The sequence below is a fragment of the Chlamydomonas reinhardtii genome, chromosome 6 (assembly GCF_000002595.2).
Source record: "Chlamydomonas reinhardtii strain CC-503 cw92 mt+ chromosome 6, whole genome shotgun sequence".
Taxonomy (NCBI): domain Eukaryota; kingdom Viridiplantae; phylum Chlorophyta; class Chlorophyceae; order Chlamydomonadales; family Chlamydomonadaceae; genus Chlamydomonas; species Chlamydomonas reinhardtii.
In genome coordinates, this window is record NC_057009.1 from 1,494,963 (window position 1) to 1,511,835 (window position 16,873).

The window sequence follows — 16,873 nt, forward strand, 5'->3', positions numbered from 1 at the left end:
GTTAGGCATGGAGCAGGCATGAGGGTGCCAGACACGCAAGGACACGCAGGTTCTGAGGTTCCAGGGCTTCAATTGACTCGGCGGTTTTGAAGCAACGGTACACTGCGTTATGCATATTCTAACGTTTATCGCAGGTAACTATTCAGCTTGAGCGAGCAAGAGCGCGAAAACACTTGAGCGTCATTTCGAGGCCTTCTGCTTACCTATGCATACTTGCTTACCTAATCATTGAGTAAGCTATGCTCTAGCTGCTCTGTGCCAGTGCTGTGTAACAGAAAATGGCAGCTTTGGGCAACGGTTCGCAGCACACAGCGCTGCGTGCTGATTACGATTTGGAGGATGAGGACCGCTTCTTCATCAGTGGCGTGGAGAAAGCGGGGGCAAAGCGGAACACCTATGAACTACAACTCAAGCGAAAGAAACTCATCGTTGGCCTCGGCATTTCCATTGGCGTCGTGGGACTGGTCGCGCTTATTCTGGGGTTAGCATACGGCCTCAGCCGTCGTAAGGTAGGCTCTGGGCGAAGGGGCCTGGCGCAACCTTTGCACAGCCTCCGCCCGGGTCTTCTCACGGGGTCGCGCCACTAACGTGATGAGGCCCACTTGCCCCTGCCCACCGGACCCTGCCCACCGAAACTCCTTGCCACATTGCGGCCCCGCCTCATTCTCCGCCTTCTCTTTGATGGTTGCTTCGTGCATCCGTTGCGTGTGGCGCACACCCTATCCGGCGCCCCTTCACGTCGTGGAATGCGAAACGCCAGCGAACCCCTGAGCACATGCACGTCTCGCCGTTCCGCCGCGCCCCTGCCCCCCACGCGCCTCCGCCCCGGCATCCCGAACCGCGCGCATTGCACTCGCGTCAAACACCCTCGTACACACACACAGTGACACGCATCCGCATGCGCTCCTTACCATCCTCCTACCCCTTTGCGTCAAGGACTCGTACTCATGTGTCGCGCCCTTCCCCATCCCCGCAGCTGGACTACGTGTGCCCCCGCACCTACGACGCCTCCAAGACGGACCTGGTGTTCTTCGTGGTGGGCGACTGGGGCCGGGCCGGCAATGACAACCAGCGCCGCACCGCTCGGCTCATGGCGGACGTGGCGGGCTGCATGCCGCCCGCCTTCGTCGTCAGCACAGGCGACAACTTCTACCCAAGTGGGCGGCGCGGGAGGGAGGGGCCACCAGGGCTTGAGGGGCGGAGGGGGGGGTTGTAGATACCAGCCCAAACTAAACCAAACCCAATGCAATAGAGCGAGGGGGCAGGGAGGGAGTATATGCCCGAGCCCAACGAAATAGGGGGGCCGGTGGTGGACTGGGAGCGGTGGTGGTGGTGGTAGTGGTGGTGGTGGCGGGCTTAGGGCCGTAACCCTGGGTCAGTACACTGTCGCCGCAAGAGGGAGTTCGAGCCCGGGTGTACAGACGCAGCGCGCTTGGTGGCGGGAGGGAAGGACCTGAACCCAGCGCGTTGGCCCTGAACGCGCGCGTGCGTGTGTACCGGTAACTGTCGCGCACAGGCGGCATCCGGTCGGTGGACGACGTGCAGTTTGACGAGTCGTTCAGGAACATCTACACCGCCAAGGAGCTGCAGGTGAGAGAGCGCGAGCGCGTCATCACCACCACCGGCATCCGGGCGTGAGGGGGGTGGACGTGCGGGTGGAGGGCGCCGGGGAGGCAGGCAGGAGCAGGCGAGTGGCGACGGGGCCGGCAGAGGCGCAGTGGGCGCAGTAGTCCCGGCCCATGGGCCGCTGCGGGCAGGGGGCCGGCAGCGCGCGGCTGCAGCACCCTCGCGACTGGGCGGGGAATGGCGGGAGGCGCTGGAGTGGAGCGCATGCAGGACCGGCGCCGGTGCCGCCTGGGCGGGTTGCGGCGGCCGCAAAGCCCTGACTGCCCTACAGCCGCCGGAGCTGCTCCCCACCGCTGCTGTTGTTTGCGCCCCCCCCCCTGGCCGCAGGTGCCCTGGTACGTGGTGATGGGCAACCACGGTGAGTACACGGCGCACCGCGCCAGCCGGAGTGTGTGTGTGTGTGTGTACGTGTGTACGTGTGTCTTAAAATACCAAACGGAACAAAGTCGCCGAAGTGCGTGTGGGTGGGTGGGTGGGTGGGTGGGTGGGTGGGTGGGTGGGCGTGGGTGTGGTGCGTGTGGGGATTTGGGGGAGGGTGCGGCAAATGGGAAGGTCGGTGTGGCTTGGCAGTGCGTGGGCGAGTGAATCGGCCGGTGTGACCTGTTTCTTCCTCTCACCCTCTCATGCACCCTCCTCTTCCTGACAGACTACGGGGACGCGGTGGATGTGTCGCTGCTCAACACCGGGCAGTGCCTGGCCTCGCCGTCCGGGCCGGACCAGTGCGCTGGCAAGTGCTGCTACAGCCCCTGGTGGCAGGTGGGCGCAGCGGGACGGGCATTGGGGGGGGGGGCGTGCGGGGGGGGGGGCAGGAGGGTGGGCGGCAGCAGCAGGAGGGGGCAGCAGCAGGGGGCAGCGGTGGCTTGACAGCGTGTATAGGTGGCGCGGGGGCCGTATGTCCATTGTTCCAGGTGGTACACGGCTGTAGCGGTGGCGGGGATGGCTGTAGCTGGGGTGGTGACGGCTGCGTAGGTTTGCGAAAGCCGGTTTTAGGGCAGCAGGAGAGTGTGGGGGCGGGCGGGCGGGTGATAGGGTTTGGCCAGATGCGCGACGGCGGGCACGGCACTGCGGTATCCCACAGAACACACGTGCCAGCTGTGCCGCACACCCTTAGCTGTCCCCTCCGCCCCATCGCCCTCCCGCCCCTCACCTCCTCCCCCCGCGCGGCCGCCCGGACGGCCGCAAATGTGGTAACGACTTCGTCCGCAGTCTTCAGTGCACATCCTGTACCGCTTTTCCAAACATCCCTGCAACCCCCCGCCTCCCGCACCTGTGCAGGTCCAGCCGGGCTTCCAGGCCCGCGACGCCCGCTGGAACGCCAGCATGGGCGGCGTGGTGACTCGCCGCATAGCGCTGCCGCCGGACGCCGCCACCGGGGCGCCGCGCAGCCTGGACCTGGTCATGCTGGTGCGGGGGGGCGTGGCGGGGGGGGGGTGAGGGTGGGCGGGCGGGTGGGTGGGGTTGGAGGGGTGTAAATAAATGGGCGGGTGGGTGGGCGGGTGATGCAACGCACGACTGGGGTAGGGAGCGGGGCCCGGGCGTGGGTTTGGTAAAGGTGGGGGACGTGGTTCTAGCCCAGGCGGCACCCAGCTTACGGCGGGCAACTCGCTGGCGATGAGCTGACGTCGTGTTCGGGGCCGGCAGGGGGTAACTAGGCAACTAGGGCCTGTGGCCCCACGCTGTAGCCCGTACGGGGCTGCACATCAGTAGAGACCACCGCGCCGCCGCTACCCGCCTGACCCGCTCCTCCTCCTCCTGTCCTCCTCCACTCCTCCCCATCTCCTCTCCAGGACACCACGCCCATCATCTACCAGTACGCGGGCGCCTCCTGGGTGGACTTCCTCAACGGCTTCAACGCGCAGGTGGGCCGGCAGGCCGGCAGGGCTGGGAGGGCGGGCTGGGCGGCGCGGGGCAAGGGTGGTGGAGTAGCTTTTAGTGCAGTGACTGGCACGAGCAGGAGCGACTGGCCGCACACCCTCCATTGCGTGTCTTGGGAGCGTGACTTCTCCCTTAGTCAGGCACGACTGACAACTTTGCTCCGCCTTCTTCTCCGCCTCCTCCGCTTCCTCCCCACCCACCCCCATTTCTATCGGATCATGGGTCTCGGTACAGTATGCAGTGGTTTCGACTACTGCCCCGCACGCACCTCCTCCCCCCACCCCACCTCCGCCTATCCCTGTCCCCCCCCTCCCCCCCTGCCCCCAGGACGCCGACGCCATCAAGTCGTCTCTGCAGCAGCAGCTGAACGCCTCGTACGCCAACGGCTCGGCGGCGGCGGGCGGCTCCAGCTGGCGCCTGGTGGTGGGGCACCACCCCGTGAGGTCGTACGGCCGCCACTGCACGCAGGTGAGGGGGAGGAGGAGGAGGAGGAGGAGGGGGAGGAGGAGGAGGAGGGGGAGGAGGAGGAGGAGGAGGAGGCGGGGTAGCGTAGTTGATTCCACACCCAGGTATGCCAAGGCCCAGCCAGCCAGCCTAGCGCGAAGGAGGTGTGGCTTGACCCATTGTCGTGAGCCTTGTCCTATCCGGAGACCGGTAGACCGAAGAGCAGCGACTTGCTTACCATGGGGCAGAGGGAGGCGCATGAGCGGGGTGGAGGCAGGGTGGAGGCGGGGTGGAGGCGGGGTGGAGGCGGGGTGGAGGCGGGGTGGAGGCGAGGCGGGGTAGCGTACTCGAACAGGCTATAAAGGAGGTTGCTATAACGCGACCGATGATGGGTGTGTAGAGTGAAGCCTCCAGTGAGGGACCAGACTGTGGCAGACCGTCAAACAGTAGGCCGTGAAGCATCCCCGCGCACCTACCCGCCCTTGTCGCCCCTCCTCCTCCTGCTCCTCCGCCACACCCCTTGCGCCATAACCCCCACGCCTCCACGCCTCTCCTACCCCCCCTACCACCCCCACCCCCACCCCTACCACCCCTACCCCCTGCCCACCCCCCAGCCTGACGCCTACGACTGTGACGACATGTTGTTCATGCGGCCCTGGCTCAAGAGGTTCCGGGTGGCGGCCTACATCAACGGACACGAGCACGACCAACAGCTCATAAAGGTGCGCGCGCGCGGGCTGTGCGTGTGTGTGTCTCTGTGTCTGTGTCTGTGTGTGTGTGTGTGTGTCGTGTGCGTGTATGTGCTGTGTGTGCTGTGTGTGCCTCCAGGCGGTTGCAATTTTGCACGGGAAACACACCGCGCTTCAACCCCACCACGCCTCGCCCCCGCCGCGCCTTGACCCCCACCCCTCGCGCCCGCGCCTGCTGCCAGTCTGCGGACGACCCAGTCCATTACATCACCAGCGGCGCGGGCAGTGACACGCGCAAGGGCGAGTTCGACGACCTGGACATGGACACACGCACACGCGACGCGCTGTTCCTGTCCGACACACAGGTGGGGGCGAGGGGGGCGGGGCAGGGGTTGACAGGAGGGGGCCGGGAGGGGGTCAGGGGTAGGAGGTGGGGATGCGGGAGTGGATGGGGGGTAGCTTGGGGACGTGGGGGGCCTGAGGCGGGGCGTGCACACACTCGAGCAGCGCTTGCACACAGAGCTGGGCTGAGGTGGTTGGGTGGTGTGCAGACTGCGCGCTGAGGCGCATATGCGTGGCCCTGGCTTCACGTGCGTCGATGTGTTCTCGCTCACGCTCACACATCATGCACACACACACACGTGCATGTGTATGCCCCAGGGCTTTGTGGCTGTGGTGCTGTCGGGCAGCCAGATGCGAGTGCACTTCTACACCACGGAGCAGAGCGGCCCCACCTACACGCGCATCATCCCGCAGCCGGCCTGGTAGCGGCGGGGGGGGGGGAAGCGGCAGAGACGCGGTGTGCGGGAGCAAGCGAGCTCTTGTATCGGCTGAGTCGTGATGCATGTGTCTGTATGTGCGTGTAATGGTGGGGGGCGAGTAGCGTTGCGGCCGGCGGCCCTTGGCTGTCACGTTGGGCAAAGGCGTGCGTACGCCTGTGAGCCTCCTGGCTATACTGGTGGGTGTAGTTAGTCTTTTGTGCTGATCCGAGCGGCGACCGGTAGCGCGCATGCGTGCTGGAATACATATGAAGGCCCTAGGCGGTGCAGTGCGGTTGGTGAGCGGGGGGTGCATGGCGGTACTGCGGCTCACGAGCTGTGCCCGCGTGGCGTGTGCAGAATGGCGGCTCCGCTCCTGTGTGGGCAAGTGGGGCGCACAGCATGGGTGGGAAAGGCACGCGGCCAGAGAGAGCGTGATGGACATGAAAGACGTCACCAGGATGACGTTGCGAAGTTACTACTGATGCCTGCCAAGAGAGACTCCCTGCTAAGGGCTAGCTGGGAATTGGGGTACACGGTGGATGGCTGTGTGTAAATGCCAGCATGGCTCTATCTGGCACCGTGGCAGGAGCACGCGCCGCAAATACGGTATGCTCACTCCGAAAGTGGGACAGTTAGAGCGGGAGGCTATGCCGGTCGGACGCATCACACATGCACGGCCGGTGCTCTGTACTCCTGCGCGTGGGCACGAGGCCTAGGATACGTGCCTTACGTAGCGCCTACGCAGCATTTGTCCGCGGCCTGTTTATCCTCTCCGCAGCTCTCCTGGTCCCCCCGCCCAAAGTGCCCCCCTCCCTCGTCCAGGGCGCTCCGAGCTGTGCGCCAGCCGGCCAGCGTTAACAGCTGGTTACAGCGTTTGCAGCACCTAACTGCTGGCACACAAGCATATGCGGTCTGACCCCTTGTAACCCTTACACTGGGACATCACCGGTCACCGTTAACTTTCTTGTAATGAAAGCACGTATTCAGAGGGAGAGACCAAGCGAAACCAACCCCAAAACATACGCCACCGCCTCACCGCTGCCTGTGCACCACAAGTGCGGGCCGTATCTCAACGCGCCACCGCCGCTAGTGCTACAGTGCTGAACCCGCCACCGCCGCTACTGCTTCTGCAACTGCTACTGCCCAGCCACCAGCCGCGGCAGCACCAGCTGCAGCAGCCCGTTGGGGTCGTCCACGTGCAGCCAGTGGCCGGCCTGGGGCAACACGTGCAGGTCAAACGTGCCAGCGGCCACCCGTGCCGCCGCCGCTCCCGCCCCTGCTCCCGCCCCTGCTCCTGCTCCCGCTCCCGCTGCTGCTGTTGCCGCGGCTTGGGCGTGTGCCAGCGCCTGCGCCAGGCGGCGCTGCTGGTCCTCCGGCCAGCGGTCGGAGCGGCCGCCGCGCACCAGGTGGACGGCGGTGCCGGGCGGCGGCGCCTCCAACGTGCGCCAGTACTGCGTCGTGCTGCGTGTCGGGTGCAGGCGTGCAGGGGCGTAGTGGTGCATGGGGCGTAGGTGTGCAGGAGCAGAAGCAGCGTCGGGCGGGCGGGGCGGAAGCATTGCTCGTGAAGCCTGACAAGGTGAAAACTCTAGCCCACACGCATTCACATGATACACTCCGGCTCACGACTAGCATGCGCATTCGCCGCACGCACGTTGTTGTTCCCTACTCCACCCTGTCCATGCACACCCTTACCGGTAAGACATGTACAGGGCGCCCGCACCGGCGACGTCGAACGTCCACGTCAGCGGCCCCGCGCCCGCCGCCCCCACCGCTGCGCCCCCGTGGCTGTGGCTGTGGCCGTGGCTGTGGCTGTGGCTGTGGCTGTGGCTGTGGCTGTGCGGCGCCTCGTGCAGCGGGGCGAGGTTGCTGGCGAGCCAGGTCGCGAGCGCGTCAGTGAGGCCGCTCTCGCGCAGCCGCTTCAGCAGCCAGGCGCGGTTGGGGATGGGCAGCGGTACGGACTGCAAGGGGAGAGCGTGAGGAGAGGGCAAGTGGTCAGCAAGTTTGCCCGCGTTGCCGATTGCCTCACGAACATGGAGGCACCGCGTGCCTGCTATGGCAGAAGCACCCAGTCATCATCAGCATGCTTTGCGGATGCAGCATTACCGGCGCATCAACCCTCATCCAACCGCTTTGCAAGGCCCCAGCGCTCACGTGCACGGTCTGCAGCACACGTGACACGCCCGTGCCCGCGTCCTGCTCCGCCGCCACCAACCCTGGCTGCGAGTCCAGCACCCACAGCTGCCGCGGCGGCGCACACGTCGGCCCCTCGTCCTGCCCGTGGCGGCGGTGTGCGGCGGCGGCGGTGGTGGCAGCCGCAGCTGCAGCGGCGGCTGCAGAGGGGGAGGCTGCAGCGGCTGCGGCGCTTGCAGAGGTGGTGGAGAAGGGCGCGAAGGCTGAGGAGCGCGGCGTGGCATCGCGGGGCCCCCCGCTGCTCAGGCCCGCGACCCTCCCGCCTGCTGGTCCCGCGCCGGCTGCACTCCCAGAGGCTGCGGAAGCTGCCGCTGCCGCTGCTGCTGCTGTTGATGGCGATGATGGCGCATCTGCCGCTGCTGCCGACTGCGGCCCTCGGCTGCGTGTGTGCTCCAGTAACGCCAGCGCCACCTTGCCGCCCATCGAGTGGCCCAGGACGGCAGCCGGGGGGTGATGCCTGTTGCAGTTGTTGACAGTGTTGGGAAGCGCACTAGCAAAAGACACAACCGCTCTAGCAAAAGAGGATCGCCTTGCTCGGGTGGGACGGCTTGGACAGAGACAGCAAGCGCAGGTGCCTCAGCAGTTCGCGCACATGCGCGGGTGCCTGGTCCGCTTCTTGTGCAGAGCCGCCATGACAACCCCAAGCCCTGTGCTCACCCGCACTGCTCAAACACCAGCCTCGCAACGTCCTCCGCGGCGGTGGCCATGTTGTGCGGCGGGTGCAGCCCGACCCTGGAGGGAGCACCACATGACACGGCGCTTAAGTCACACGCCGGGGGACACAAGAGCGACGTACATCGTACATGACAAAGCACGAGTCAGCACTCGCGCCGCGGCTGCGATGTTGGTGGCATCCAATGGAGGGCACACCTGCGCGCTGCACTACTTCACTCAATCCGCCCTCCGCCCTCCACACGTAACGCTCAGCCCCACTGCCCTTGCACGCCTCCTAGCCGTTACACATATACACACACGCATACACACGCACACCCTCACACACTCCCCAGCCTCACCTCCTGGCGCTGGCGCCATGGCATCGCAGGTCCACAAGCAGCGCCCGCCACGGCCCACCCGCCGCCGGCGCCGCCGCCGCCGCGCCCTCCACCAGCCGCTTGGCCCAGCTGCGCCAGTTGCGGCCGCAGCCCAGCAGCCCGTGCAGTACGAACAGCGTGCGATCGGGCGAAGCCGTCTGCAAGGGTGAAGGTGGGGGATGATGGGTGTTGCGTGGCTGCAACACCCGTGGCCCTGCGTGACTGGGTCCCTGGTCAGGTGCAACAGCTGAGGTATCACTCACGGGGTGCTCGGCTGTGCTGGCGCCGGCGTTCACTTCTTCAAATGCCAGCTGCGATATGCGGCGGAGGCTGTCGCACGTGGTGGTGTGCGGCGCTGCCCGGGACAGGGAGGTGAGCAGCGAGCCGAGGGTGGCATAAGTTTGATGCACCCCTCCCGATGCGGCCCCAGCTCGGCCTAACATTTGCTGTATATTGTTCGTCTGTGTGTTAGCCCGCGCGAGTCGTGCCGATGGCAAGAGATGCGTTGCTATGTTTTAGTGCAACGATGCGCGCATACGTAGTAGACCTGACAGTAAATAATAGCACTGGTAATAATGATACATCACGTGTACACTTTAGACATTCAAGCCGTTACCTATGCGAGAAATACACAATACGGCCCCATGGGCACTTGAGCTGAAGAATAACACATTGCCGTGGTGTCTATTTTCTGGTTGAATACACCATGTTGATAGTGTGTTTGTGTTATGCGCAGGGGACGCTCCTCGGTATTGGTGGTGCTGGAGCAGGGGAGTTGAGGACTGTTGAGGGGGCTGCAGGGGTGGGCACGCCTGGCACGCATGCCGCGACGCAGGCACGCGAAGCTGTCAATACTCCCTCCTACCGCGGTGTGTGTCAGCCAGTTGTGCTGGAAGGACCACCGTAGCGGCAGAACAAGACGTAACAGCCTATGAGTGCCGCTTGAGTGCTTGAGGGTGCACTCCTTCCTTGGCTCCTCCTGCTGAATGCTGCTGCATCCCACCTAGGCTCAACTCCAGCGCTTCTGCACGTTTTAACGGAATCCAAGCCTCATAGGACCTGTCGGAGTCCCCCGGTGTTTACGGGTGAGACATTGTGAGTGCATGAGGGTCGAAACCCGCGTCAGTACAGGTTCGGGCCGTGTGGCTGCGACGTTCACTCTCCTGTCCACAAAACGAATTCCAAAGCATTTTACATACCTACCAGTTGCGGGTCATCATGACAAACGGCACAGCAACGAGAGCAGCCACGGCAACAATTTCTTAGTTGACTACCGCTGCTCACGCGCGATCCTCCTGACAAGCTAAGCGTGTATATATTAACTAGGTGAGGTTGCAAAGAACAGACGGGCGCTTCGAGTCCTCGCGGCCTTGATAGAGTCGCAAGCGAGACGGCGGGACGCTGATGGCGCTAACGGGTGCTCGTATATCATATGCACATAACAAAACAGTGTGGGGGGGACAACAGTGATACTGGTACTCACCGTGGAGCTGACGGGTTTTCTTACGGCTGTGTGTCGGAATTGATTGCAGGGCGCCCTCGATGTATGAATTGATAGTACATCAGAACAGCTGGTAGCGCAGTGAAGGCGGGGCGCTGCAGGATGTCAGCTTCCGCCTCTGCGCCCGGCGCTGCACTGGCGAAGCTGCGGACGCCTGCAGTTCTGCTGGCGCAAAATGGAAATTCGCTCGCGCTACCGAGCTATCTGCCGGACGAGGTGGAGACGTCGCGGGCGTCTATTGTCGCGACGCTGACCAGCACACGGGAAGCCAAGCGGGCCTCTTACGCGGGCGCGTCGGCCGTGGGCCAGACCTGGTATGAGTCCGACGACGAAGCCGACGACGTGGATCCAGCCAGCATGCCCATCGACACCGTGGACGTCCTGCACCATCGCCACAGCCGCACACGCCCCAGCCCCAGCGGCACCGTGCGTGCCGGCTCCGCCTCCAGCGTGCGCCACGGAGACGGCCGCTCCACGCCGCCGCACCCCGACCTGCACCGCCGCGGCAGCGGCACTTCTCCCAGCGGCGCCGCCGCCACCGCCGCCGCCGGGGCTGCAGGCGCCGGCGCCGGCAGCCCCGGCGGCAGCATGCTCAGCCCGCGCGGCCACTCCCACGCCGGGTACGTCCAAGGGCAGATGCATCCCCACCCCAACCCCCACCTCGGCGGCAGCGGCACGGGCTACGTGTCGGCGCTCAACGGGCCGGCGTCGGCGTCGGTGCTGGCGGGGCGGCCCGCGTCGGCCTCGCCCAACCGCACCTACAAGTCGAGCAGTGACATGGCGGCGGTGGTGGCCGGGACGTCGCCACTGGGGCACGCGCTCGCTGGCAGCCCCGGGCAAACGGGTGTGACGGGGCCCCGGCGGCCGCTCAGTGCCAGCGCCACGACCCAGGTGCGGGGCAGCTAAAGGTGGAGGTGGAGGTGGAGGTGGTCAGGGTGTGATAAGCCATGCCGGTTTGGGGATGCGGGTCCGGTCGCGCGCGCAGAAGCGTGGTGCGCGTGCGTGGTGCTAAGGACGAGGGGTGGGCGTAGAGCCGTCCAAAATCCAATGCGGTTGCAGGGGCACCTGGGGCCTGACGGGTACTGGCAGGAACGGAATGGATTGCGGGAGGTGGGTCCCGGGCATGGTCATGAGGCGGGGGGGGGGCCTGGGTGGTGGCGGTGGCGCACACACACGCAGCGGGGTACTGACCACTGCTTCGCGGCCTCACGCGTCACAACAGGCACAGTCGCCCAGCGGAGCCGCCGCGGTGGCTGCCGGCGCCGGGCGGGGCGGCGGCGCGCCTCAGGACCTGGTGGCGGCGGTGACGGGGCGCATGGCGGCGGCGGCGGCGGCGTACGACGCGGATGACGACAGCCTGGATGAGGAGGAGCTGGCGTGTGACCTGGACGCGGCGCAGGTGCGGTCAGGGAGCAGGAGGTGGGGGTTACATTCATGATTATTTCATAAGTGAGGTGTGTGTGTGTGGCGGGTCCAATGACCAAACCCAGAAGTGCGCTGGGCTGCGCGGCCAGCCGCACGCTACGGAGGTCATGTGGGCGAGGGCTCGGACAGGGTAGTCACAGCCGTCCAGCAACTCCGTGTCGTGTCGTGCAAACTAAGCGGCGCAATGCATTCATGGTGCCGCATGCGCAGGACACACTGGCTAGGGCGCTGGCAATGGCGCGAGGCGGGCCCGCAGCCGCCGCCGCAGCCAACAACGCGGTCCAGGCGTTCCGCGAGGAAGAGGGCCGCGGCGCCTCCTCCGCCTCCTCCTCGCGACCTTCATCGGCGACAGCAGCTGCGCAGCGCGGCAGCGGCCGCAGCGTCGGCGGCGGCGCGGGCGGGCGCATGCCGTTGCGGGTCGTGGAGGTAGAAATAACACCAGCGGCGGAGTTTCCGGCTGGCGGCGCCATGCCGGCAGGGCGGCGGCTATCGCTCGGCGACTTTCCCGGAGCCGGAGGGGCGGGCGCTGTGGCGGCTAGCTCGGCGGTATACAGGTCAGGGCGGACCGTCAGCGGCGGCGCGACGACTGGTGGTGCTAGCAGCGGTGGCGTCAGCGGTCGCGGCATCTTCGACCGAAGTGGGCGCGGCGGCGGCGGTGGCGGCGGCGGTAGTGGTGGTGGCGGGTCCTTGAATGCAGCTCTGGGGTCTGCGGCGGCAGCAGCGGCGGCGGCGGCGTCCTTTGGAGGGCTGGCGTCTGCCGGCAACATCAGACACCCCAGTGCCACGGGCGGCATTGCAGCGGGAGAGCTGTGGTCACCGCAGTCCTGCAGCCCGCTGCCGTCGCGCAGCACCTCGTTGCTTGTGGGCAGCGGCGGTGCCGCCGCCGCGGCGGCTGCGGCTGCGGCTGCCGGCGGCGGGAGAGGCAGCGTGCCTAGCACGCCCTCTTGGTTCGGCAGCTCGCGTGTGGGACCAGCCAGCACGTCGGCGACAACGTTTGGTGGGGAGGCGGCGGCTGCTGGGGGCGGCGGCGGCGGTGTGGGTGTGGATGTGGAGGCGGCGTCTCCGGCGCTGCGCTTGGCCGGCGGCATTGGGCGCTATGCGGCGGCGGGGTCCGTGTCAGAGGAGCAGCCAGCACTGGCGTCAGCGGGTGGCGGCGGTGGCGGTGGTAGCATAAAGGGGCTGCTCAAAGGCATCAAGAAGGCCTTTCGGCGCTCGACCGGCGGCGGTAGCGCAGGAAGCGGCGGTGGCGGCGGCGCCGACCGGAAGGCTGGGTCCTTCAGCGGGGTGCCGCCCAGCCCCGGCGGTGCGCTGCCGTCGGCATACGCCCAGCCGCCCTCGCCACTGCTGGTCCGGCCGGCAGTGGTTGCAGCCGCCGCCGCAGCCGCCGCGACGGCGTCGAGCGGTTACTCGTCTGGCGCTGCCTCGCCGGTGCTCTTGGCGACGGCGCCGCTGCAGGCCCGGCGCCAGACGGCGTCCATGTCAGCCCTGCCGCCGTCACTCATGCTGCCGCCGTCGCCGGGTGGCACGCCGCCGTCGCCAGGCGGCACGCCGCCCGCCGCCGGCTTCTCCTCGCCGCAGCCTGCCGACTCGCGCGGGCGCTACCAGCCCACCTTTGGTCACAGCGGAGGTGGCGCAGGCGCGCGGCCGGCGGCGGATGCCGCGGCGCCCTTCCCGGCCGGTGCCTCCAGTCTCTCGGGCGGTGGCGGCGGGCGAGCGACCTCAGCGGCGGCACGACCACAGCCGCCTCCTGGTGAGGGGACCCAGGCCACACGCGACATCTCAACCTTCGCATCGTTCTCCACGTACGGCTCCGACGCCGCCATCGCCGCCACCGCAGCGGTGGAAGCCGTGGACGGCGCCACAGGGACGGGCACGGGCATCCCAAACGCCGAGCCTGAGGCCTGGCCGGGCTTCACGGGCCCCGTCTTCAGCACGCGCCGCGTCGCCGGCAGCGGCGGCGGCGCGGGCGCCAGCGGCATCAGCAGTGTGGGCGCCGGCAGCAACACCAGCTCTGCCGCGCCGTCGCCGCACCACCCGCTCGGCGCGTCCTTGCTCGCGGTGGCGGCGGCGGCCGCCGCCGCCGCAGCAGAGGAGGCCGGTGTCTCCACCTCTGTCTCCGAGATCTCTGCGGATGGCAGCGCCGGCGGCTATGCCGCTGACGTGAGCGACCGCGAGCGCAGCGGCGGTGGCGGCGCTTCTGCCGCCGCCGCCGCGGCCCGCCGCCAGGCCTCCGCCAGCATGCCCGCCAGCGGCTACGCCAGCAGCTTGGGCAGCGGCGGCCCCAACAGCCCCATGCCGGCCAGCCCGCCCACGTCGGCGGCGGCGGCGGGCGGCGCGGGCGCGGGGGCCATGTCTCCGTCCACACGGCGGCGGCACACGGCCCTGGCGGCGGGGCACGGCGGCGCCGCCAGTGACCTGCAGGTGCGTGTGTGACAGGGCGTGCGTGTATGTGTATGTGCTATGTGCGTATGTGAGAGATCCGGATCCAGGAACTAGCCCACAGCGAGCAATGAGAGGCGTGGCCGTAACCTTGTGTTGCCTGGGACGGGTGCCACAGGTCACGGCGCATGTGCAAGCCTTCCTGCAAGCCCGACAACAGCAACAGCAGCGGTTAGGGTCTCCTGCCACCGCCGCCGGTCCCTCGTCCGCCGCCGCCGCCGCGCACTCCGGCACGGCACCCACCTCTGGCGGAGGTGGCTCCGGGGCCGCTAGCAGCGGCGGTGGCGGTGGCGGTGCCGCCGCTGCCCCCGCCGCCGACAATGCTGCCTCATCTGGGGCCTCCCTGTCCGGGGTTGCTGGTGGGTATGGGACCAGTGGCGTTGGGGAGCGCCCCGGCGTGGCGCTCCGGTCACCTCCGGGGCCAGGCGGCGCATCAGTCGGCGTGGTGTCGGCCGCAGCTGCGCGAGCCACTCTGGACACTGCGTCAAGGGCACCGGCGCCACCAGCAGACCCTCTCACTCGCGCGTCTGTGATCACTGCTGCCCTAGGCGCAGTGGGCAGCGGGGCGCAGTCGCCACACTCGCCGCACTCGCCGCACTCGCCACTGTCGCCCCCGGCGGGACGCAGCCGCAGCCACGTGCTCGTGAGCCCCAGCGGTGCAAGCCCGCTTGCAAACGCCGCAGCGGAAAGCATCAGCGTGAGCGGGGCTGGGGGTGGTGGTGGTGGTGGTGGCGGGGGTGCGGCCCACGCGGCGGCTGGTGTGCCGGTGGCTCTGGTGCCGCCGCCGCCGCCGCTGTCGCCGCCTCTGCCCAGCCGTAGGATAGGCAGCGGACTAGGCATGGCAGCGGTGAACAGCCGGAGCAATGAGGGCAGCCCCAGCGGCGGTGCGGCGGGCGCAGCCGCCGCAGCCGGTGGCGGTCTTACAGCTGCCGCCAGCACGGCTGCGTACTCGGGACCGGCGGTGAGCCCTCCCAAGCCACCGCAGGTGTCGCTTCCTCCACAGCCGCCGGCGCATGGCAGTGGGAGTGGCCTCGGCGGCCTCGGCGGCGCGGCGCCAGGCTCTAGACCGCCGTCCGGGGGTCGGTAGTGGTGCTGCGTGCGCGCCACTGACTTAGCGGGGCTGCCGCGCCGCCACGTCGGGGCGGGGCGGGGCGCAGACATGTGTGTATGAGGGTACGGCGGCCAAGTCGCAATCATAAGGTGTACGAGTGGCGAAGTACTTGAAAAGGTGTATGTCCACGGTGTGTGTCTGGGCGGCTGCATTGTTCTGTGTGCGCGGTTGTGTTGAGCACTGTACCTGCAGAGGAGCCTTTGCTGTGTCGGTGCGCTAGCTGCGATCGACCCACGTCGAGCAGGTTTGGTCTTGAGAGTAGTTAGCTGCGACTACGATTTGTGCTATCGATGAGCTACCACCACCTGACGTGCTTTCAATGCAGTGCAGCTCTTATGGTGTTCAAAGTGACGGGTTGACTTTCACCTTGCGTATCATGAGACTGTACGGCGCCTGTTGCGAAGGATGCTGGACATTGCATCTTAGCACATGCAAACTGACGCTCAACACTGCGGTACGATCCCGCCTACATCGATGCAGGCATTGGGGCCGTACAATAAGTTGGGTTGAGCTGCTCGCCTCACCCGCGTGATTCCATGATGCTTCGTAAATCGTTTCTCATTCCCTTAATTATTGCTGCTGCTGCAAAAACTTGCTAAAGAGACCTGGGGTGGCGTGAGGCAGCTCAATGCTGTGTTGACATTTCGGCGTCCAGTGGGTTTCAGGTGAAGGCATTCCAAGCCGAGTGGGCGAACTCAATTGTGTGGGCATGGCAGGGTTTCAAGTGCATGGAATCGTTGCGCGAGCACGGAGTGACACCAGCAGCTGTTTCTACTGACAGATGGCCGTTCGCACACGGCGGCGTGCTGCATGCCGGCTTAGTGGCATGGGGTGGTCACTGTCGTGATCATATCGGCGCGTCCCTAATGATAAAGCCTCAGGCAGAGGGTCTGATCGCAGTTTAGGCTTACGGCGGCAGCCGGTGCATGTGAACTCTGCGGCACTGGGTTGGGTACGGCTGCGCGCGCCTTGGTCACTTGGTCAGGTAGTTCATGGCTTCTTGCCCAATAAGCGGCATCAATCTGGCAGCTCGGCGGTTGCTGTTTGTCCTGGAAGTGCATGGACATGGGGAACTAGCTGCGGGAATGCACGGTGGGCTTGCGCTGGGCTCTGCTGAGTGCAGGGCGTGGAGGGTTGTGTGGGGTGTAGTGCGTGTGTGTGTGTGTGGGGAGGGGACCTGCCTGGCTGGTGTCACGCGCTGGCAAGTGACCTGACATGGCGCGTTGCACGTGGGGAAAGCGTCAGCGCGTAGGATCGCGTGACACTGGAGTTCTTTCCATCAAACCTGCCGCCATCTGTGCCCTCTGTTCCTGGCCCACATCTGGAGCCCCTAGCCCCAGTACAGTCTCGCATGAAGGCATCGGGGGGTGGGGTGCGGTGCCGCTGTGGAGGGACGCTGTGGCGGGTGGCGCTGTGCGGATGAGGTGTGTGGACTACGGGGCGGGACACTGCGTGGCCAGGCGTGGCAGGCGATCCCTGCACGACTGAAAAGCATTGCCTTGGCAGGGGCAGCCTGTGTGCATCTTCTGTGAGAACAAGACGTGTAGGTACACTCTTATAGTCTCATCCACATTCCACAAGGGTTCCACGTCCTGATTCAGCATATCAGCATCCCGCGCTACGAGGTAGCAACTTGCAAGGGCGGCGGGAGGCTGCCACTGCAAGTTCCGATGACGCAGTGGCGCATCCTTGGCGTCCTTGCCGTAGTTCGCTGCGTGGCTCCAAGTGGCTTGGACCATTCCTCGAGCTGCATAAAGCTCACATCCCCTCGTCGCACGCAT

At 66.6% G+C, this 16,873-nt stretch overlaps 3 protein-coding genes across 3 annotated transcripts; 2 read left to right on the forward strand and 1 right to left on the reverse strand.

Annotated features, from left to right (window-relative positions):
* The first annotated feature begins 72 nt into the window (after positions 1-72).
* Positions 73-5,960, forward strand: CHLRE_06g259650v5 (uncharacterized protein). Its single transcript, XM_043062771.1, has 11 exons — positions 73-509; positions 977-1,157; positions 1,517-1,590; positions 1,954-1,984; positions 2,273-2,382; positions 2,902-3,030; positions 3,414-3,485; positions 3,829-3,969; positions 4,560-4,667; positions 4,877-4,999; positions 5,295-5,960. The coding sequence occupies exons 1-11, from the start codon at positions 279-281 to the stop codon at positions 5,400-5,402; spliced, it is 1,308 nt and encodes a 435-aa protein (XP_042923477.1). The 5' UTR covers positions 73-278; the 3' UTR covers positions 5,403-5,960.
* Positions 5,961-6,026: 66 nt separating this feature from the next.
* Positions 6,027-9,322, reverse strand: CHLRE_06g259700v5 (uncharacterized protein). The gene is made up of 6 exons (XM_043062772.1): positions 8,880-9,322; positions 8,599-8,774; positions 8,243-8,317; positions 7,547-8,042; positions 7,088-7,353; positions 6,027-6,856 (listed from the first exon to the last, which is right to left on the reverse strand). The coding sequence occupies exons 1-6, from the start codon at positions 9,057-9,059 to the stop codon at positions 6,532-6,534; spliced, it is 1,518 nt and encodes a 505-aa protein (XP_042923478.1). The 5' UTR covers positions 9,060-9,322; the 3' UTR covers positions 6,027-6,531.
* A 490-nt stretch (positions 9,323-9,812) lies between these two features.
* On the forward strand, positions 9,813-16,864 carry CHLRE_06g259750v5 (uncharacterized protein). The gene is made up of 5 exons (XM_043062773.1): positions 9,813-9,942; positions 10,149-11,008; positions 11,340-11,516; positions 11,753-13,963; positions 14,100-16,864. Exons 2-5 carry the CDS (start codon positions 10,220-10,222, stop codon positions 15,066-15,068), a joined length of 4,146 nt encoding a protein of 1,381 aa, XP_042923479.1. The 5' UTR covers positions 9,813-9,942; positions 10,149-10,219; the 3' UTR covers positions 15,069-16,864.
* Positions 16,865-16,873: the final 9 nt, after the last annotated feature.